This window comes from Muntiacus reevesi, chromosome 2, assembly GCF_963930625.1.
Source record: "Muntiacus reevesi chromosome 2, mMunRee1.1, whole genome shotgun sequence".
NCBI classification, from domain to species: Eukaryota; Metazoa; Chordata; class Mammalia; order Artiodactyla; family Cervidae; genus Muntiacus; species Muntiacus reevesi.
The window spans coordinates 65,862,356-65,884,790 of record NC_089250.1 but is presented as its reverse complement, the minus strand read 5'-3'; the positions used below and the strand labels follow the sequence as shown (position 1 = coordinate 65,884,790).

The window sequence follows — 22,435 nt, the reverse complement described above, 5'->3', positions numbered from 1 at the left end:
AAATTCTCCCCTCCCTCCTACCCCAGTCTTTCCTGTCTCAAAACATGGCATCATCATCTACTTAGAAGCTCAAGACAAAAACCAAGGGTCATCCGTGTGCCCTTCCCTTCGTCACATGACACACAGATCCTAGCGCTCTGCCTCTTCATTTCTCCATCTCCGCGGCCAACACACAGGCTCTCACCTAGGCTCCTGAGATAGCTTGTGATGAGGCCACCCTGTTCCCACTCATGCTCCCATAGGAATAGACTCCTACAGCCTACTCTCCATTCAGCAGCCAACAAAAGCTCTTCACAATCTTTATCTCATCACATACTTCCCCCCTTAAAACCCACCAGTAGCTTTTCATCTCCACCCAATTAAATGGACATGTCCTACCAGAGTCCACCGGGGTCAATGTCCTCCAGTCTACTTCTTTGCCTGCCCTCTTCTTTCCAACCGCAAGCTCATTCCCACCCCATGCTTTTATCCCTTTCCTCCAGATTCTCATGTGACTCCCTCTTTCTCTACACTCAAAAGTCAGCCCAAATCACCTCCTCTAAGGGGCTCACCCTGATACCATAACTTATGCATGGCCTCCCACCCCAGCCCTTATTTATCTTACTACTTGCTTAGGTTCTTTGGAGCACAGAGGAGGTACATAATTTTGTTGAGCAGACAAACGCTAGGGTGAAAGTTATTTTGTAAACACATGCTTACTCACTCGTGTCTGTATGTAGATACATTGGGTGAAGACAACTGGGTTGAATATGCCCCATGCGACGCCCCCACCCCCCAGATCCATTCTTCCTCATGCTTGGGGAAGCCAACCCACTTGGACCACATCACAGACTTCCTTGCATTCTGCTTCCTGGTTGGGTTTGGCAATGGGAAGCATGGGCAGCAGACTGGAGGGCAGCTGCAGTGGGTGGAGGAAACCACTGCTCTTGTTGGGCAGCCCTCCCCACCAAATACCTCCTTAGATGTAAGTAGGGTCTCATCCCTTGGCCTCTTCAAGCCTGGGGGAGCTCATCACCCCCACTTTTACTAGCCCCAGAGTTATGCACCATTCCTTGGTGTCTCTTGCAAACCAACAGTTCTCAAAGTGGTCCCCAAGACTCTTTCAGGGTATTCAGGTACTCTTTTCATAATAGCACTAAGATCCCATTCACCTTTTTCACTGTGTTGACATTTGCACTGATGGTGCAAAAGCAACAGTGGGTGAAGTGCCTTTAACAGAGCGAGTACAGTAGCATCAGACCTTTCCAGTCATCACAGTAGCCTTCATTGCTTCATGTTGTTGTTTAGTCGCTAAACTATGTCCAACTCCTTTGTGACTCCATGGACTGCAGCCCGCCAGGTCCCTCTGTCCATGGGATTTTTCAGGCAAGAATACTGGAATGGGTTGCCATTTCCTTCTCCAGGGGATCTTCCCGACCCAAGGATTGAACCCACGTCTCTTATGTCTCCTGCAATGGCAGGCAGATTCTTTACCACTGAGCCACCAGGGAAGCCCATAATGATGGATACATTTGTCCAAACCCATAAAATGTACACCACCAGGAGTGAACTAAACTGTAAACTACCAACTTTACGTGATTATGATGTGTCAGTGTATGTTCATCAATAGTAAATGTCCTATTCTGGTGGGGGATGGCTGATAATGGAGGAAGCTGTGGGTAGTTAGGGGGAGAGCAGGGAGTCTATAGGAAATCACCATTAACTTACCCTCAATTTTGCTGTAAATCTAAAATTGCTCTGAAAAAAGTCTTAATAAAAACACAAAAACAAAACACACACCACAATAAAAAAAAATCAATACGTTTCACTTTTAAATGTCCTTGCTGATGCCATAAATGTACTAATTTTACTATGTCGCAACCCTTGACATACATGCTTTTTATAAAAATTCTGCATGTCAAAATGAGAAGTATGCATGAAGTAGGATCACTGTCTCGATCTGATTAGTTGAGGATTAAGTTGTGTACTAAGCTAGTACTTTCTCTCCTGGATCACCATTTTTACTTAAAGAATGACTTGCAAGCAATGGTTATCAGTCTTTTCCTCTAAAACAAAGAGATTTTTCTCACTGATATTTTTTATTGCCAATGACAGAATTTTAGCTTTCAGGTAAAAATTGGAATTTTGTAAAACTTGTATCACCACCATGGTCTCATAGTTTCCCAGTAACTGAAGAATCTTCTGGTAAGACAGGTGTTAAAAATATAAAAATTTTTACTGAATTAGTTTGGGCTTCTCAGGTGGCACTAGTGGTAAAGAATCCATCTGCCAATGCAGGAGACACAGGTTCGATCCTTGGGTCGGGAAGATCCCCTGGAGTAGGAAATGACAATCTGCTCTAGCATTCTTGCCTGGAAAATCCCATGGACAGAGGAGCCTGGCAGGCTACAGTCCATGGGGCCACAAACAGTTGGACATGAATGAGTGATGAGCACCTAGCACCAATATGCGACAGCTGATTTACAATATTGCATTAGTTTCCAATGTACAGTATGGTGATTTGGGGGTTTTTTGCAGGTTATATTTTGTTATAGGTTAGAAAATAAAAATTTTTTACATTGTATAGTGAAAAGTGTCAACACTTAGAAGATGTGCATAACTCAGTGAACCAACACTTTCTCTTTAACTCCAGCTTTACTGTGATATAATTGACATATAACATTGCGAAAGCTTAAGTGTACAATGTGTTGATTTGATTCACATATTACAAAATGATTACCACAAAAAGGTTAGCCAACTTCTCCATCACCTCCCAAAATTGTCCTTTTTACACGTATGTGGTGAGAACATTTAAGATCTGCTCTCCTCGCAAATTCCAAATATATAGCATTGTTAACTATAGTCACCCTGCTGTATGTGAGATCCCCAGAGCTTATGCATCTTATAACTGGAAGTTTATACCCTTTGACTCCCACCCTCACCAGCCCCTAGCAAAAACCGTTCTACTCCATTTCTATGAGTTTGGTTTTTTTAGATTTCACATATGCTGCTAAGTCACTTCAGTCGTGTCTGACTCTGTGCGACCCCATAGACAGCAGCCCACCAGGCTCCGCCGTTGCTGGGATTCTCCAGGCAAGAACACTGGAGTGGGTTGCCATTTCCTTCCCCAATGCATGAAAGTGAAAAGTGAAAGTGAAGTCACTCAGTCGTGTCCGACTCTTCGCGACCCCATGGACTGCAGCCCACCAGGCTCCTCCATCCATAGGATTTTCCAGGCAAGAGTACTGGAGTGGGTTGCCATTGCCTTCTCTGAGATTCCACATATAGGTGGTATCAAATAGTATCTATCTTTCTTTGACATTTCACTTACCATAATGCCCTCAAAGTTCATCCATGTTATTGCAAATAGCAGTATTTCCTTCTTTTCTATGATCAAATGATATACATCACATTTTTTAATCCATTCATTCATGAAGAACATTTAGTGAACAATACAATGAATACTGCTGTGCAGATATCTCTACCAGGTAGTGATCTCTGTCAAATCACTTAAAAGTGAGATTGCTGGATCATATGGAAGCTCTATTTTTAATTCATAAAGGAACCTCCATATTGTTTTCCATAGTGGCTTCACCAATTTATATTCCCACCAACAGTACATACAGTTCCCTTGTCTACACATCCTTATCAACAAATAAATTATAATCTCTCATCTATCTGATGAATAGACAACCTAAAAGCTATGAGGTGATATCCCACCATGGTTTTGATTTGCATCTCCCTGATGATTTGTACGTTGAGTATATTTTCATGTACCTATTGGCTACTTCTATATCTTCTTTGGAAAAATGTCTATTCAAGTCCTCTGCCCATTTTGTAAATTGGATTATTTGGCTTTTTGGCTATTGAGTTGTAAAAGTTCTTTATATATTTTGGATATTAACTCCTTATCTGTTATATGGTTTGCAAATGTATCTCCCATTCTGTAGGCTGTCTCTTCATTTTAGTGGTTGTTTCTCTTGTTATACAGAAGCTTTTTAGTTTGAGATGGTCCTACTTGTTCACTTATGCTTCTGTTGCTTGTGCTTTTGTTGTCATATCTAAAAAAGTGAACGAATACTTTCTAACAAATCAATACATTATGTTTTTTTTAAAAAAAAAGTATGCGTGGATAAAACAGTCATTCAAAATATAAGACAAACCAATGAATTTTAATGTAGCAATAAGAGCATAAGAAAAGCTAAAAATTGATAACAGTTTCAGATTCCACATTGCAATTAGCCATCGAGAAACTACTACCTGTTGTATTTGATTGAAGTTCCAAAGAATATCCACATTTATCTGAAAAAGCAATTAAAATATTTCCTCCCTTTTCCAACTCCATATCTGTGTGAGGTAAGATTTTCTTCATTTACTTCCACCAAAATAACATACCACAACAGATTGAATTCAGAAGCAGATGAAAGGATCCAGCTGTCTTCTCTTAAGCCAGACCTTTAAAAGATTTGCAAAAGCATAAAACCAGGCTACTCTCCTCACTACTTTTTTTGTTTTGAAAATATCATTTTTCATAAAAAGATTTATGTTAACGTGTGTGGTGGTTTTAAAACATGCCCACAGATGCTCCTCCCTTCAAGAGGTGGAGCCTAATCCCCTGCAGCCTTGAGTTGTAGGCTGGACTTAGTGAATCATTTCTAATGAATAGAACGTGACAGAAGGAATGGTATGTGGCTTACAAAGCTAGGTCATAAGAGGCACTGTGACTCCCTCCTTGCTCTAGCTCTTGAATCACAAACTGCAGGAAGCCAGCTGCCATGTGGAGAGCCTAATCAAGCAGTCCGAGGGAGAGGCTCACGTGGCAAGGAACTGAGGCCTCCTGCCAGGAGCCCTGTGGGTCAGCCATCATGGAAGTGGATTCGCCATCATGGAAGTGGATTCGCCATCATGGAAGTGGATTCTTCAGCCCCACTTAAACCCTGAGGTGATCAGCCCCACTTAAACCCTGAGGTGATCGCAAACTTAGGAGAGATCCGGAGCTGGAATCACGTAAGCTAAGCTGCTCCTGGATTCTTGACTCACAGAAACTGTGTAAGACAGCACATATTTATCTTTTTTTAATTCTTATCATTTTTAAAATTAATTATTTGGCTGTGCCAGGTCTTAGCTGGGGCATGAGGGGTCTAGTTCCCTGACCAGGCATCATACCCAGGCTGCCTGCCTTGGGAGAGTGGACTCAGCCACTGGACTGCCAGGGAAATCCCAATATTTATTGTTTTAAGTTTCTAAATTTTGAGCTCATCTGCAAGGCAACAATAAATAAATAATACAACAGTTAATAAGTTTATGTTTTAGTCAGTGAATACACATTTATTTTAATTCCTCAGTTTTAATTTCCTATATGGTAAATATTGCTATAAAACTCACTTAAATAAGATTTCTTAAGAGTTCTCAGTTGTTAATAACATAAACGTGCCTTGAGACCAAAATGTTTGAAGACTATTGCCCTAAACTCTTTGCAAACTGCTTCTTTATTAAACTTTACTCAAAATACTCTATGTGACAGCATCTTTTCTTTCCAATCAGGACTCTGATGGATAGAACAATAACAAAAAACTTTTTTTGATATTTCAATGACTGTTGCTCTTCAGTAGAAGGATGAGTGATTTTATTTTCTTCTTAATTTTTTCTGTACTTTTAAAGTTTTCTACAAACAAGGATGTGTTATTTTTATAATTAAGTGAAAAGAAACTTCCCTTTGCAAAAATCATTCAAAAGTGAAAGTTCAAATTGTGTTTTCTTTAGATGAGTCAATGGTTGAAGCTTAGTGTGCGGAGCCCAGATGTCCGCCAACGCACCTGGGGGTTGGGGAGAGGTTTGTGGGAGCAAAGAAGGGGAGGCAAGGGAAAGAGGAGCCAGCACTCCCCATCTCCTCAGCCAGAATAGTTCTTTCATGTGTTTTACATATTGGGGTTCTGCACAATATTTCATTTAAAGAAAAGTTTCCACTCTTTAAAAAAAAGAAGCTTGAAAACCTTTACCATGAAGCTTGAAAACCTTTACCATAGCTGAAGAGTTAAAATCAGGCTGCAAAAGAATCACTCAATTTTTTCTTCAAAGTTTTTTTTCAGGGTTTCCTTAAAGAAAGCCCTACACATTCTGAGGGATGAATAGAAGCCCTGACAAGTTCATGAATGTTTGGTCATTTCAAGAGAGGCTGGCTCATGTGGCCATGGAAAGAAGTTACAGGTAGGGATGAAGAGGTTATTCAGAGACTCCCCCCAGTAGTAAGGGTCCAAGAGGACAGCAGAAACATGAGGGGCCTTAAGGCCCACAGAGTCACAGATCAAAACCACAAGTGAATCATTCTCATATTTTCTAGAAAGAACAAAAGCAAGAGGTTCCAGGACCACCCATTGGTTAAAACCATGGGCTTCCAGGGACCACAGATCTGGGTTCAAGTCTCAGGTCTGACACTTCAAGCCTATGAGATCTTGACAAGTGTCACAGCCTCTCAGAGCTTCAATGGAAACATACAACGTACAATTTCACCCATAAATGAGGTCTGAGAATGTACAACAGTGAAGCCATTTTGCCACAGTTTAGCAGTTTTTCTTAAAAGTTAAGAAATTTAATTTTGGGATAGATTTACCCTCTGACCCAGTAATTCCATTCTTAGGTTACTACCCAAGAGAAATGAAAACAAATGTCCCCAAAAGGACTTGCATACAAATGTTTTTAGCAGCATTATTCATCAAAACCCCAAATGGAAACCATCTAAATGTTCAGCATCTGGTGAATGGATTACCAGTGGCACATCAATACTGCAGAATGGATCTCCCTGGTGGTCCAGTGGTTAAGAACCCACCTGCCAATGCAGGGAACATGGGTTTAATCCCTGGTCTGGGAAGACCCCACATGCCATGGAGCAACTAAGCCCGTGTGCCCTGACTTCTGAGCCCAGGCACCTAGAGCCCAGGCAGCACGGCAACAAAGAGTAGCCCCCATTCACCACAACTAGGGAGAGCCCGTGTGCAAAAATAAACAAATAAATAAGTGAAAGTGAAAGTCATTCAGTTGTGTCCAACTCTCTGCAACTCCATGGACTGCAGCCTGCCAGGCTCCTCTGTCCATGAATTCTCCAGACAAGAACACTGGAGTGAGTAGCCGTTCCCTCCTCCAGGGGATCTTCCCAAACCAGGGATCAAACCCAGGTCTCCTGCATTGCAGGCAGATCCTTTACCGGTTGAGCTACCAGGGAAGCCCAAATAAAAACATAAATAGAAGAATGTGTAAGTGTAGAATAGTGGATAATGCAAGGTAGCAATTTACATCATATGTACTTCTCATTTAAATTTCAAAAACTGAAGAATAGTTGATTCACACTGTTGTGTTAGTTTCTTTTATACAGCATAGTGATTCACTTATACATATACATTTTTTCATATTCTTTTCCATTACAGTTTACTATGCTATATAGTAGGACCTTGTTCTTTATCTATTTTATATATAGTAGCTTGTATCCACTAATTCCAAACTCCTAATTTATCTCTCCCCCTCCCCTTTCCCCCCTGGTAATCACGTTTGTTTTCTATGTCTGTGAATCTGTTTCTGTTTTGTAAATTAGTTCATTTGTGTCATATTTTAGATTCTACATTTAAGTGATATAAACTGTATATCCATGATAAACACTTCTTACCGTACCACTCCCACATATGTCAACCCAATGTAATCCTACAGGGTTAGCAGGCATATTATATCATCCTCATTTTTATAGATGGGGAGCTGAGGCACCAAGAAGTTAATGAACTTTCCCTGGTTGCTTAGCTAATAGGCAGCAGAGCTGAGAGGAGGAATCCTGGATAACTAACTTCAAAGACTATGCTTCTCACCTCTCAGTAAATGTCAGCTGGCTATGGAGTTACTGCTCTACCAAGCGATGGGGGAAAAGGTCCAGACAAAGATCAGAGACGGCTTCCCAAGAAGGTCACACAGGAACCCAAACCTGAAGGGTGTAGGAGTTAGTTAGAGGAAGAATGTTCTAGACAGAAGGAACCACATATGCCAAGGTGGAAAGGTAAGAGAATGCAGGGCGTGGGGCGGAAGCCAGAGAGCTGGAGGCGGCTGGAGCGTGAACTGATACCGGGTAGTGGGAAGCTGAGAATGGGGCTCAGGAGGCCAGAGAGCATCCCTGGTGTCTGGACACGAACCTGCAGGCGATGCAGGGCTAGACAAAGAAAGTCAGTGCGTTCCTCAGCGCTGCCTTACTCCAGGAATGACTATATCACCCTGGCAGGTGGAGGAGGTTGACTCAACCCCTGCTGCGAGCTCAAGGGAGCGGAGGAGCTGCCACCCCACACTCCCATCCCACTGGGAGCTAACGCCCCAACAGCCGCCCCACCGGCAGCCCCACCAGCACACAGGAGCTATCCCAGTCAGCTGGGAGCATCGGGCTCGGATGTGCTGCCAGAAAGTTGAGCACAGTCTGGTGAGAATGCCTGCTAGCAGCTTCCACACCCCACTTAAAACCCAGACACCTGTGGTCCCCAGGGACACCTCTCAATGCACCCCAAAAGCGAGGCCACAGAGCATAGTGCTCTGGCCCTACACTCACTTGGCTCTGCCCAGAGCCAGGGGACCAGCCTGGGCAGAGGGGGAAGGGGGGGGCTAGCACTCTTCTCATTCAAATTTAATATCCAGATAAACATTTGCATGTGTGCACAAAACATTCACTGTGGCAAAAGCAAAACCACTGAAAAAAACTTATGTACCAACAAAAAGAAACTAGCTAAAAATACTGGTAAATCCATACTGTGGAATACTATGAAGCAGTTAAAAAGAATGCAGATATATTATTCCATCGTACTGGCATGAAAACAACTCCAAGATATGTTATTGAGTGGAAAAAAAAAAAAAAACCTTACAGGATAATGTATCTAGTATATACCAGTTCCATAAAAAACAAAAGTCGACTAGCTCTATAGTTCATCAAGTTTACAAACACATAGGTAAATGAGAAAAGTGCCTGGAAGGAAATATATCAATCGTGAAAGGAAATACATCAATTGTGGAAGGAAGAAAAGGAGGGAGGGAAGAAGGAAGGGACTTTTATATCTCTGTGTTGTTTGATTTTTACAAGAAGCATGCATTTGCGTTCTTAAAAACACTAAAGTCTGTTTAACACATACACACACACAGTTGGGGATAAAGTGTTAAAATGATCACCCTACTGGTTCAGGGTTCAGGGTCCCTTTTCAAAGAGCTGTAACATCTGGGATCTTGTCTAATTCTTGCTACACTCCCTTGAGGGCAAGTACTCAAAACCCCTTTTATAGATTATGAAACTGAACCCAGGAAGGTGAAACAAGCTCTTCAAGGTCACATACAGGACCGAAGGACAGAGGGGCCTCTGACCCTTGGACCCAAGCCCAGCTCTCTTTCTAACCTGTAGGGGTGGGCGTACACCAGGGCGGGGTGGGAAACGGTGCTTGGACGCTGGCAGCAGCCCATTGTCAGCTCACAGAACCTCTGAAAAGCCCCTTCCGCGAAGGGGAACGGGGCTCAGGGGAGAAGGCGATGGAAGACGAGTGTGAAAGGAGGGCTGATGCACTGCCGCCCACGACAAAATCACACATCATGACGTACCGCCCACTGAGTGGGAGGGACCTGCCGAGTCACCCGGTAAATGACACGTAGGAAGGAGCCCCGCAGGGTGGCGTCCCCCAAGCCTGAGACTTCAGGCCTCTCTCACGGGGGCTGCTCACCCCAGGTTCTGGCTGCACTGTTTACAGCTGAGGGGTTCTGGGGACGCCTCTCTGCTCAGTCCCAGGGCGCTCTGTAACCAGGCCAGAAAGGGATCTGTGCTTCTCAGAGGGTTCTAGAACCTAAGGGGCAACAAACAAGCCCTAATACCCACCAGTGTGATAAGTGCCTCCACCCCTCCGCTCTTTCATTGGCTGCTTTAGCACCAAGTGTCTGGAGGATGTGGGAAGGCAGGAGACCAGAGGGACCCAAGAAACACGGCTGGGTCCCTCCAATGACAGGCGGAAGGGATTCACATACAGGGAGGCACCAGCACCTACCAAAGGCAACACAGGATGCGTGGACACATCTCAGCTGCAGAGAGCAGGTGTGAGCTCTCAGAAGATGCTCAGAGAAGAGGGCCTCGGCCAAAGCATAGATCCTCTGTTCACTCTTACAATGGGGAGCAAACCCACAAGGTTTGATCATCCAGGGACAAGAGCCTGGATCCTGGGAGTTCTGATCCCAGCTCTCCCCCCTTGCTCAAGTTTCTGAACCTCACTGGTCTCAGTTTCCCCATCAGTAAAATGGGTATTATTATTATACCTGCCTCTTGGGTATTATGATATCTGGATCATAGGATATATAATAACAATAACATAATTAAATAAAACATAACAAGTACAGGGTATCCATAAAATCTGGAAACAGATTATATGAATATATGTATGTGTTCATATTTATTTATTCATCTGCTTTACAGACTGGAAATGTCCCAGACAACACTGTGTACATCTGTCTCTTTCTAGACGTTCTGGACACTATATAAATATACTTTTACATAATCATAATTTTATATAAATGTATATAATAAAACATAGCAATAATATAATAAAATAAAGTATACTAACCACTCACACAGTATGAGGGACCATGTCAAGAACTTACAGGTATTCTCTGCTTTAATGCTCAGAGCAAGCCCTGGAGGTGGATGCTATTATTAGCCCCATTTTACAGAGGCAGACACTAAGGTACAAGGAGCTGAAGAGACTTGCCTACTTGCCAGGGTCACCCAGGGAATAACTGACTAAACCAGTTTGAGATCCAGGTCATCTAACCTCAGAGTCTACTTATGCTGTTTTCCACCTGTCTAGCCCATCTACCTCTGCGGTGAAGACCCAGTAAAAGGGACCAGTTCGGGGTCACAGAGGAGGGGCTCAGGAAATGGAGGGTCCTCTGAGTTCTGAGCTCCTGGAGGGGAGAAACCAGATCCAATGGGTTCACCACTGTATCTGGAATTGTAATATACAAGACGCAGGGTGGCAGTCAATATTAGTGGGAGGGAAGGAAAGTAAGTCTGTATTAGCCAAAGGCTGGCATTCTTGTCTTAAAAAAAAAACGTCTCAGATTCCAGCGCCTTTCCTAGGAACATCCACCGCCTACGATGCCTGGGGCTGCCCAAAGGTGGGCGAGGAGGACCACACCCACCCCGCTCTCCCCTCCACGGCACAGAAGCCAGAATCCAAGGGGCCCAGGCGGCCACCCGCCAACCAGGCCCAGGAGTGGCCTACCTTCCTCGGCGTCGTTCCTGAGCGAGGCCTCCAGCAGGGCCACGCTGGCCTCGAAGGACACCTTCTTCCGCCGGCCGCCCGTGCTGCGCTTCCGCTCATGCTTGCGCTTGCGATGCTGGAGGTCCTGCTCGTACTGCGCCCACTTCTTCAGCTGCTGGGCCCGGCGCTTCTGGGCGGCGCGCAGCCGCTCCAACGTGGGCACCTTCTCCAGCAGCTGCAGCTCAGTCAGCAGGTCCACGTGGCTGGCCATGGCCTCCGCGCCTCCCTGCGCCCTGGCTGGGGGCTAGCGCGGCGTGCCGGGGGCCGGGGCAGCATGCGGGCTCCTACGGGGCTGGGGCGGCATGCTGGGGCCTGTGGCAGGAGCGGGAGAGACACAGATGGACATGCGTCACGCTCGGAACTCCGATCTGATGAGGTCACCCAGTCCCACCTTCCAAACGCTTTGCCCTCCCCCCATTTTATTGTCTTCCTTCCTTCTTTTATTTCTTTTTAATTGAGTTACAATTGACCTATAACATTGTGTAAGTTTCAACTGTACAACCGTGTTGATTTGACATACTTATATTGCAATATGATTACCACTGTTAGTTAACACCTCCATCATAGTCATACAATAATCCTTACTTTGGGTGGTCGTATTATAATTTCATATAAGGTTGTTCTGTTATAACACAGGAGTTTATTGTTATAACATGGAAGGGGTTTACTATTATTTTTAAAGGAGCGAGTACTGTATTTTAAATGTCTCTGTATTAATTTAAAACTTGGTAAATATTGACAGATATAACCTACAGAAACAAGCTCTTTGGGAACCTTATTCTGAAGAGTCCAGTGGTTAAGAATCCACCTTCCGATGCAGGGTACGCAGGTTTGATCCCTGGTTGGGGGACTAAGATCCCACATGCCACAGGGCAACTAAGCCCACCTGAGGCAACTGAAGAGAAGCTCGAGTGTGGCGATGAAGATCACCCATGCTGTGACTAAGACCTGATGCTCCCCAGCAGTGCTTTTGGTAAGGAACCTGCCTGCCAAAGCAGGAGACCTAAAGATGCAGGTTCGATCCCTGGGTCGGGAAGATCTCCTGGAGGAGGGCATGGCAACCCACTCCAGTGTTCTTGCCTGGAGAATCCCATGGACAGATGAGCCTGGCGGGCTACAGTCCACTGGGCCGCAAAGAGTTGGACACGACTGAACGACAACAACCCCCACTTTATGGATGTGTCCCAGTTTGCTTATTCATTCATTCACTGAAGTACGTCTAAGTTGTCTCCAGCCCGAGGCTAATACATTCACGCACAGGTTTTTGTGTGAACATAAGTTTTCATTTCTCTGGAGTAAATGCCCAAGAGTACAGTTGCTGGGTTGTACAGTAATTACATGTTTAGTTTTATAAGAAACTGTCAAACTGCTTTCCAGAGTGGCTGTACCATTTTTCATTTCCTCCAGCCATCTATGAGTGATCCAGTTTCTCTGCCAGAACTTAGCATGCTCGGTTTTTCAGCCACTTAGATAGATACTCCTTTTTAAGAGTAAGGAGCTCAGATGAGTTGAATTCACAACCATGCTGTATCATCATGATGGCAGGAACTCACTAGGAGCTAATGGACCACCTATTTACTTTTCCCCACTTCCTCAAGGAACCAAATAATGAAACCTGCCCTGTGATGAGTCCTGGTTCAGAGATGGATCAAGAATCAGCTCTGCCTTCTAAGAAACACCACGTCTACTGGTCTGTCATGGTGTCATCTACCTGTAAATTAACCTGATCCTTCTGATGACCTAATGAGACCAGGTACTATTCTGATCCCCATTTCAGATAAGGAAATTGAGGCACGAGAGACTAATTACCCTACTGAATACCACACAGCTAGAAAATGGATGAGCTCTGAAGAAGGAAATGGCAACTGACTCCAGTATTCTTGCCTGGAGAATCCCATGGACAGAGGAGCATGGCAGGCTACAGTCCATGGGGTTGCAAGAGTCAGACATGACTTATCGACTAAACCACCGTAGAAAGACTACCCTCAATTTGGCAGCAAGTGACAACTGTCCTTAAGATTTCTTTTTTTTTCCCTGATAGAAAAAGAAAACACTTGGAAAATGAAAATAATAAATTTTCTATTCAAATGTAAAAAAAGAAAGAAAGAAAGAAAATGGATGAGCTGTTCTGGCTGAGGTTATCAGGAAAGGCTCTCCAAAGTAGGAGGCAATTGATTTGAATCTCCAAGGAATGAGTAGGCGTTCACTCACTGAGGAGGGCAGACACGAGGTGAGAAGGAGCTTCCCCATGTTCAAAGGCATGTAGAGGGGTTGAACACCGTGAAGGAAATTCTGGGAGCCAACACACACAAACCTGGCTTGAGGGACTTCCCTGGTGGTCCAGTGGTTAAGAATCTACCTTGCAATGCAGGGGACATGGGTTCAATCCCTGGTCTAAGAAGTAAGACCCTACATTCTGTGGAGTGACTAAGCCTGTTCACTGCTACTACTGGAGTCTGAGCACTCCGGATCCCATGTGCTACAACTAGAAAACGCATTCGCAGCAGCAAAAGATCCCACATGATGCGATGAAGATCGTGTGCGCCACAACTAGGACCCAATGCAGCCAAACAAATAAATATTAAAAAATAAAATAAAAACATGGCCAGAAGTGGATGGGGCTGCCCAGCCCAAGGGAATAGAAGTCTTGGAGGAAGCAGTGAGTAACTTGTGGTTCAAGGCCAGATAGCCAGAAAGTCCCCCATGGTCCACATCATGTTTATCTGCTTGGTTGATTTGGGGTCCATGCTGTATTTTATGGTATTGTCATTCACTGCTAATATTTAAAACTTGAAGATTTGATATCCAAAATCAGATTTTTAGCCTTTCTTAGAACATCTCAGTGGCTGGCCACGCCAAGCTCACATGGCAACGATCAGCTGGTACTGAATAGGACTGCCCTAATTTAGATGGGGCACATCTCATTTTCCATGATGCCCACTACCTCCCATTACGCCCATCTGACCTCCTTCACTAAGTGGCATCACTTGCTAGCTCCTATAGGACTTACCTGGTGGCCCGGTGATAAAGAATCTGCCCACTAATGCAGGAGACACAAGGGCCATGGGTTCGATCCCTAGGTCAGGAAGATATCCTGGAATAGGAAATTGCAACCCATTCCAATATTCTTGACTGGGAAATCCCATGGACAGCAGACTACAGTCCATGGGGTCACAAGAGCTGGACACGACTTAGTGACTAAACCACCACCACCACCACCACCACTAGCTCCTATGATCATTTCAGTTTGCAAGCCCTGCCTTAGGTGAAATATCCACAGGTTCTATATACACAAGAAAGAGAAGGCAGTCTGTGAGTCTCCTCAATAAAGACCAGGATCAACGTACAGAGGAGTGGTGGTGTGCACCCAAAAACAGGCACCTGGCCTCCAGAGCTGGCCAACAAGCAACTGAACAAGGGCGTGTGGTCCACTGGCTGTCTCTGGAGGTGGCGAATTCTCCATCACTCACTGGAGAATAAAATTTCCACTGATGTCAGATCAGCCTAAGTATTCTGTACATCTTCTGTCAGCCGTAAGAGTCTGTACACAGATGGTTACCCATTTATTCATTATTGAGTATTCACTGATCACCTACTAATTGGGAAGTGACAAAACATGCAATAAATTGTGGAAAATTCTGAAAGAGATGGGAATACCAGACCACCTGACCTGACTCTTGAGAAACCTGTATGCAGGTCAGGAAGCAACAGTTAGAACTGAACATGGAACAACAGACTGGTTCCAAATAGGAAAAGGAGTACGTCAAGGCTGTATATTGTCACCCTGCTTATTTAACTTATATGCAGAGGACATCATGAGAAATGCTGGGCTGGAGGAAGCACAAGCTGGAATCAAGAATACCAGGAGAAATATCAATAACCTCAGATATGGAGATGACACCACCCTTATGGCAGAAAGTGAAGACGAACTAAAGAGCCTCTTGATGAAAGAGGAGAGTGAAAAAGTTGGCTTAAAGCTCAACATTCAGAAAACTAAGATCATGGCATCCAGTCCCATCACTTCATGGCAAATAGATGGGGAAACAGTGGAAACAGAGGCTGACTTTATTTTTCTGGGCTCCAAAATCACTGTGGATGGTGACTGCAGCCATGAAATTAAAAGACACTTACTCCTTGGAAGGAAAGTTATAACCAACCTAGACAGCATATTAAAACACAGAGACATTACTTTGTCCACAAAGGTCCATCTAGTCAAGGCTATTGTTTTTCCAGTGGTCATGTATGGATGTGAGAGTTGGACTATAAAGAAAGCTGAGCGCCGAAGAATTGATGTTTTTGAATTGTGGTGTTGGAGAAGACTCTTGGGAGTCCCTTGGACTGCAAGGAGATCCAACCAGGCCATCCTAAAGGACATCAGTCCTAGGTGTTCATTGGAAGGACTGATGTTGATGTTGAAACCCCAATACTTTGACCACCTGATGCAAAGAGCTGACTCATTTGAAAAGACCCTGATGCTGGGAAAGATTGAGGATAGGAGTAGAAGGGGACGACAGAGGATGAGATGGTTGGATGGCATCACCAACTCAATGGACATGGGTTTGGGTGGACTCCAGGAGTTGGTGATGGACAGAGAGGCCTGGCGTCCTGTACTTCATGGGCTTGCAAAGAGTCAGACACGACTGAGTGACCGAACTGAACTGAAAAACATGCTAAGACTGAAGATAGGAATAGTCACATCAATCACTCTATTAAAGCCTTTAATCCTTTTCTAAGAACCTTCCCAGCCATTGTCCCAGCCAGGTGTTTCCCTAAGTGTAGAAAGAGAACCCATTCCAAGGGAATTTACGAAAAAGTTCAGGACAAGACTTAATAAAACATGGACTCAAAGACAGCAAGTTACCTCCTTTTCACTTGTTTTTTTAATAATCTATCAATTTTTTTCTTCAGAAGAAAGTTATCAGTTGGGTGCTAATAGATCTTTAACATTTTTATAACCATTGCAATTTCCCTTATAAACAAAAAGAAAGTCAGCCTCGGGCTTATAGCCTTCGACAAGTGATAGTATTTACGACAGAATGTAATGACAATGATTTTTTTCCCCTGCGGATCTGGTTTCACAGTTACTGTTTATTTATGGTGGTGATGTAAAATTTCCTTTTTAAATAAATCTTCTTTATTTCCCTTGGAAATCCTGCAAGGTAGTAGCAAAGAAAAATTAAAGAATGATGGCATTTAATGCTGGCAAAAATTGTGATTGACGTTTTGGAATCCCTCACCTGGCCATTGATCCTCAATGACAACAATCTGACAAAAGAAGCCCTCTTACGAGCTCATTATTTCAGCTGACAAATATTCATTGAACATCTGTCACGTGCCAGACAGCTAGAGATACAGCAAGGGAAAAACAGGGGCGGTCCCTGCCCATTGGATGGATGACAAAACAGATGTACAAGGGAGTGGAGAACACATTCACAGGATACAAAGACTGAGCAGTAACTTGAATCCTGAGCCCAACTCCCAGTATAGTGCTCCCTCCTTGAGCCCCAGGGTGGCGCACCCCTTGCAGACAGGAGACACTCACTGCTGTGCCTTCCCTGGCTGGGGCAGTCTGCTTGAGTAAAGGAATTAAGGGCAGTTGCCCAGCCCCCTGGAGAAAGCTGAGGACAGTGCCTCCCAAGGGCCGAGAAAGGGGGCCAGGGCACATTTCTCTGACTTTGCTCTGTCAGCCCCCAGCTGGCTCGCCCCTCTGGGTTCCCTGGAGCTGGGGCTCCAGGACAGCTCCCTCTTGACTGCTGGTTTTCAGGTGACCTAGTTTCCCCCAATAGACCCACACACCTCCTCCCACCCCCGTCCAAGAAAACCCTGCTTGGTCTAATTAAAGAATTGCCATCAGGGCTGCTAACACAGGAGCCAGGCAGCCCCCAAGGCAGGCGCTGGTCTGGGCGCTGGGGCAGCCCGCAGAAGTACTGGCTCCTATGAGCTGTGGACTGGCCCCTTTGTGAGACCCAATGTATCTGCCCGTATTTCCACAGATAGCCCTGGTTGGTGATAGGGACACAGCCCAAGCTGCCAGGACGCGGGAGAAGTAATGGCCTCAACTCTTTCTCTAAGAGTAGGGGAGTTTTTATTTAATTTTCAGCTGCAATTCCCAGCATGCAGGATTTTAGTTCCCCCACCAGGGATCAAACCTGGGTCCCCAGCAGTGGAAGCATGGAGCCCTAATCACTGGACTGCCAGGGAATTCCAGCAATCCTCAACACTTAAAGGGAATCCTCAAGGAGGAGCTCATTTGAGGGAAAAACCAGCTCCATGGAGACATTGAGCCCAGAGTGTTGCGGGAGCACCCAGATGGACCATCTTGCAGAGAACTGGGCACATGGGGGACGCAAGACAACCAAATACGCTGGAGAGGCGGGTAGGGGAAGGGGTCCGCAGAGGCTAGGTCGGGTGAGGTCATCCAGGAAGTGTGTGCGCTTTGAGAAGAGAAATCAGAAGCAAGGGGGAAACAGGGTAGGGTACTTAATTATTCCAACCAATAGCTGGGTGAGGTCTGGGTGGATGAGCCAAAACAGCCCTGCTGTGGGCAGTCCCAGGTCTGAGGGCAAGGCCGTTCACTCTCAGTGAGGCCAGAACAGACAACTAGAATGAGCCTCGATTCAACCTCCAGTTGCTGTCTGACAAAGCTGAACTTGATACCTGTTGGTAAACAGCAATGTAGAGAAGCAAGGGCTGCGCTCCAGAGCTGAGCCTTGGGGGCAAATGGGAAGCCTGTAGGGGAATTGCGGGCCAGGTGGGGGTGCATGACAGAACCCCTCCCCTCCTCCAAAGTGAAAAGAAGGCTCTTACAGAAACGCTGTTTGGGGGATGATACGTCTCTGAAAAAACAAGAGGAAGAAAGGCATGAGCCCATCGAAAGGCTCGGTTTGGTAGTGGTTTCTGTAGCTCCCCCAGGATCACTCCGTGCTGGGCCCTGATTGGCCACAGCCTAAGAGCGATGGTTTAAGCCCAGCCAGAGTGATTGGCCAGGGGTAGGCACATGACCTAAGCTGGACCAATCAGAAGCTCTCTCTTCTCACCGCCCATGAACTGGAAGCGTGAACCCCAGTTGCCGTTGTAAGTCATCTCGCCCCCAGCCGTGCCGGAAGCCGGCCTTTGGATAAAGCCAATACTTGGGGGAGTCAGAGGAGAGAAACAGGGTCCTTTAATTTAGGGACCTCTGGACTTTATCCCTGTTATTATTTAAGCCAATTGAATTGAATTTTGATACTTGTAACCAAAAAGTACCCTAACAGATATTAATGCTACTTTTAGAGATACACGAATGGGAGCCCCAGGAGGCGATGTTGCCTGAAGCAGGACGAGTGCTGGGCTGCTTGCTGGGCTGTATCACCAGACACCTCCACTTCCCCTTAAAGGGCCATTTATGGTCTTCTGGCCCAAGCTGAGGGCTGGCCTTGAAGAAGGGCTGGGGAAGGTCAACACCAAGTTCCCACAGCAGTCCACCCCCTGAGGTGGGACCCAGGCTTTGTGACGCCTCCAGCCCAGGGTAGCGGCTGCCTGACACATCTTTGGACCCGAGCCTAGTGCCTTGAGAAAAACAACACGAAGGAAGGTGGATTCAAATTGAAGAGACTTTAAAACATGAGTCAGACGGTGTCTCAAAGTTCACGCTGTTAGAAGAAAACGTTAAGGTTTTTTTCCTTGTTCTTCAGCTATTCTTCTGCACACAATATTGGCAGCACCCTGGAGGAAGGCCGTGAGTGCTTGCGCCTCGCGCTTCCTGTAGCACTGAGCACGAGGGAAAAAGGAAAACAAAACACTGCAAAGGCTCTCCCTCCTCCGAGCTCACTTGGGACCCACTTTCGCTCCTAAAGGATACACACCCCCGCCCTCCCACAACACACTTCTTTGAATAATACCGTCATTTCCTCTTTCCTGCCCACCCCCACCCCCACCCCACCCCCCAGTATAAAGATGCTTTATGCCTGAGCAAAGAGACTTATGGGGCCCTTGGTGCTCCAAATATCTAAATTAGAAATTACTAGCCTTGTCCTCCCCACCAACCCCATTCTCATGGGATTTTGTAAACTCTGTTCTACTCCTGCTGTCATGAACCTTCTAGATTTCAGACACAGTCTTCCCAGACAGATATTCTGATTTAAAAATCTGTTGTAGGACTCGGGTCTCCAAGGATCTGTTCCTTAACTCTGCCTCTCCCAGCTGTGCGCCTTCATTCAGACCTCTGGATGGTGGTCCTGGGCTTGGCCTTCTATCTGTCACTGTACTCTGAAGTCCATTTACTACAACCAGATTGGGCAAGACCTTGGAGGAGGAGTGGTTGGATGGCATCACCATCTCAATGGACATGAGTTTCAGTAAACTCCAGGAGTTGGTGATGGACAGGGAGGCCTGGAGTGCTGCAGTCCATGGGGTCACAAAGAGTCGGACATGACTGAGCGACTGAACTGAACTGGAGGAGAGGGCAAGATGGCAGGACTCGAAAACCACAAGTTCAGCAAGAACAGAGTGCTGGAACAACTAAAGCACCTTGAGCTTTCAGGAAGAGATCATGTCCAGCATTGAGATAATAGCTCAGATGACCTCTATCTGAATTGGCTGGACCACACTGGGAGTATAGGACCAGGCCTTAATAAAAGCCATGAATGAAAGGATTAGCATTGTTCTCTAGAGAGCAGAGTTGTGATCACAGACAAAGTGAAGAAGGATCACCCTGGAACTTCGCTAAAAGTCTAGTGGTTAAGACTCCATGCTGCTACTGCAGGAGGTACAGTTTCAATCCCTGGTTGGGGACCTAGAGATCCCATATGGGGAGTGACACAGCAAAAAAAAAAAAAAAAAGAAGGAAGAAGAAGTAGGATCAGCCTGGAATGAGGAAAAACTGTCTCAACACCAGCAATTCAACAAAGTCCAGCCATGATGTGATGCTGGGGTCCCTGCCACCGAGAACTCCAGTGGCCACTCATAAGGCTGCTGGGAGAAGGTCCATATTGGGTTGGAGGAGGGACTGGTCTAGTGAGCCCCACTCCCAGCCTGGCAGAGAGATCATCTCTGTTAGGAGGAAGACTCTATCATGTATATTTGCTGCCCAGCATTTGGTACCCACGAGCCTAGCCTGGAAGAACCATTCCAAATAGATATTGATCAGTGATATTTTAGATTCTTTCTACCTGTGAAGGTGAGACAGCTGTCTCAGACTCAGCTCCAAGAAAATTTCAAAGGAAGCCACAGCTCAAATGGGCAAAGGAAAACCTGTGAACACACCCATCTTCCATGCCGAGCTTCTCTCCATGAATCTGAACCCACAGAGAGGCCCACATACGTATGGGTAAGAATGTCAGTGTGGGGGAGGCTGCAGGGGACAGAACAAAGGTGCCAAAGATGGGGCACATGCAAAGCTGACATGATGTCTACGAACACATTAGTCAGTCACAGTCACGGTGCTAAACCAGCCAGTCTTCTAAAGAAGCTTATGTAATAGCTAAGCACAGGGAAATGGGAGTCAAATTACACATACTGCTCCTCCAGGCTTGGGGGAGTGTGGTCCACCCCCTCCCTTGCAGAGACAAAAACTCCCTTTGCAGCTAGAAGGATCATTTTCCAAAGGAGGCCACCTGTGGCCACAGAATGCCCTCCTGGGTTACATGTTTATTGAACAGGGGAGGGCTATTCACACTGGTTAAGCCTTGGGGGGGTTCTGCCACCTCTGCCTCCCTCTCAGCATGACATCCTTGGCCAAGCTTTCCTCTGTTGTGCCAGCTCTTAGGTTGGTAGTGGCTTCTTGGAGCACTTTGAGGGCAGAGGGTATGAGGCCACGTGTGATGACAGGAGGAATGAATGTGGTGATCGATTAGTAATGTCTGCCACAGATAAAGGAGTGGCTGCGTGGGTATTGAGCAGGCAGCTCTGTTTTACATTACACTTGCCTACTTGGATTTCAACACTTGCCTTCGCCCCACTGTTCAAAATCCTCTAGTCTTAAACACAAACATCTAGAGAATTATCAGATTAAGTAGAAGGGCTCCTCAATATCAGTATATCATTCAACCAAGAACAAAAAATCACAATGGCCTCAAAGGTAGGCAAGAGTCAAGAATAGCTTAGGTTCTAATAAGAATTTCCCCAGTACCTTGTGCTAGGGGGTAAAATGAAGACCTGTCCTCTATGACTGCATCCCTTAAATTGAATGGATCCTAGTTCTAAGAAGCAGTACGCTGAGCCAACTCAAGCTAAGGATGGCAGCCCCTTTGGAACTGCTGCCTCTCCCAATCCTATCCCAGAGATGAGCATCCCATCCTGTAACTGGATGGGGTCCACTCTTGAAGAGGGTGGGGCAGGGAGCACCATCAGCCAGGGATCACTCTCCTCCATCCTAAGCATCTTGGGTTTCACACCATTACCACCATAAAGGAGGAAGAGGGCTGTGGTCTGCTTCCTAACAAGGTCCCTTTCTCCTCTTCAGAAACCTCAAAGATATCCCTAGCAAGCTGTCACCTTCCCTTTAGTCAATTAGAAAACAGCTGGGATGGGGATTTTTTAAAGTTTTTCATATTGTTTGCTCATGGAGGTTTGGAGAATAATCCCAAGGAAACAAGGACAGTAAAAAACAGAGAGTTGGACTCAAAGGAGAAAGTCCTACCCTGGAGGAAGAAACAATGAGAAGGAAAAGGACTAGAGCCATGCAGACAATGGACACCAATTAACTGCACAGTAAGTGGGGGAAGTGGGGTTCAAACCCAGGCCTGTCTGATTCTACTCCTACATACATAAAAGAACAAGGAAGGACTTCCTCTGTGGCCCAGTGGTTAAGAATCTGCCTTCCAGTGCAGGGGACGTGGGTTTGATCCCTGGTCAGGGAACTAAGATCCCACATGCCACAGGGCAACTAAGCCCACAGGACACGGCCAGTGAGCCCATGCGCTCTAGAGCCCTTGAGCCGCAACTGGAGAAAGTCTATGTGCCACAACAAAGACCCAGCACGTCCAAAAACAATCACAACTGCTTTTAAACAACTTCCTCATGAAATGTAAGATTTCAGGAAATCCAGGGTGTTGATGATTAAGGAGATAAGAGGAAGTTTCAACTAATAAACCAGATAGATCAACTGGTAGTAAAACAAATACTTGCTGAAATCAATATAGAGTGAAAAAACATATGCTTAATGTAAC

At 45.6% G+C, this 22,435-nt stretch overlaps 1 protein-coding gene across 2 annotated transcripts in view; it reads right to left on the bottom strand.

Annotated features, from left to right (window-relative positions):
* The window catches only part of PPP1R16B (protein phosphatase 1 regulatory subunit 16B), a 107,348-nt gene that overhangs the window by 66,009 nt on the left and 18,904 nt on the right, over window positions 1-22,435 (bottom strand). For both annotated transcript variants that reach the window (XM_065921994.1, XM_065921993.1), the window contains exon 2: window positions 11,250-11,600. In XM_065921994.1, coding sequence (XP_065778066.1) covers window positions 11,250-11,499 — 250 coding nt within the window. In that variant the 5' untranslated portion in view covers window positions 11,500-11,600. The remainder of the gene's footprint in view (window positions 1-11,249; window positions 11,601-22,435) is intronic.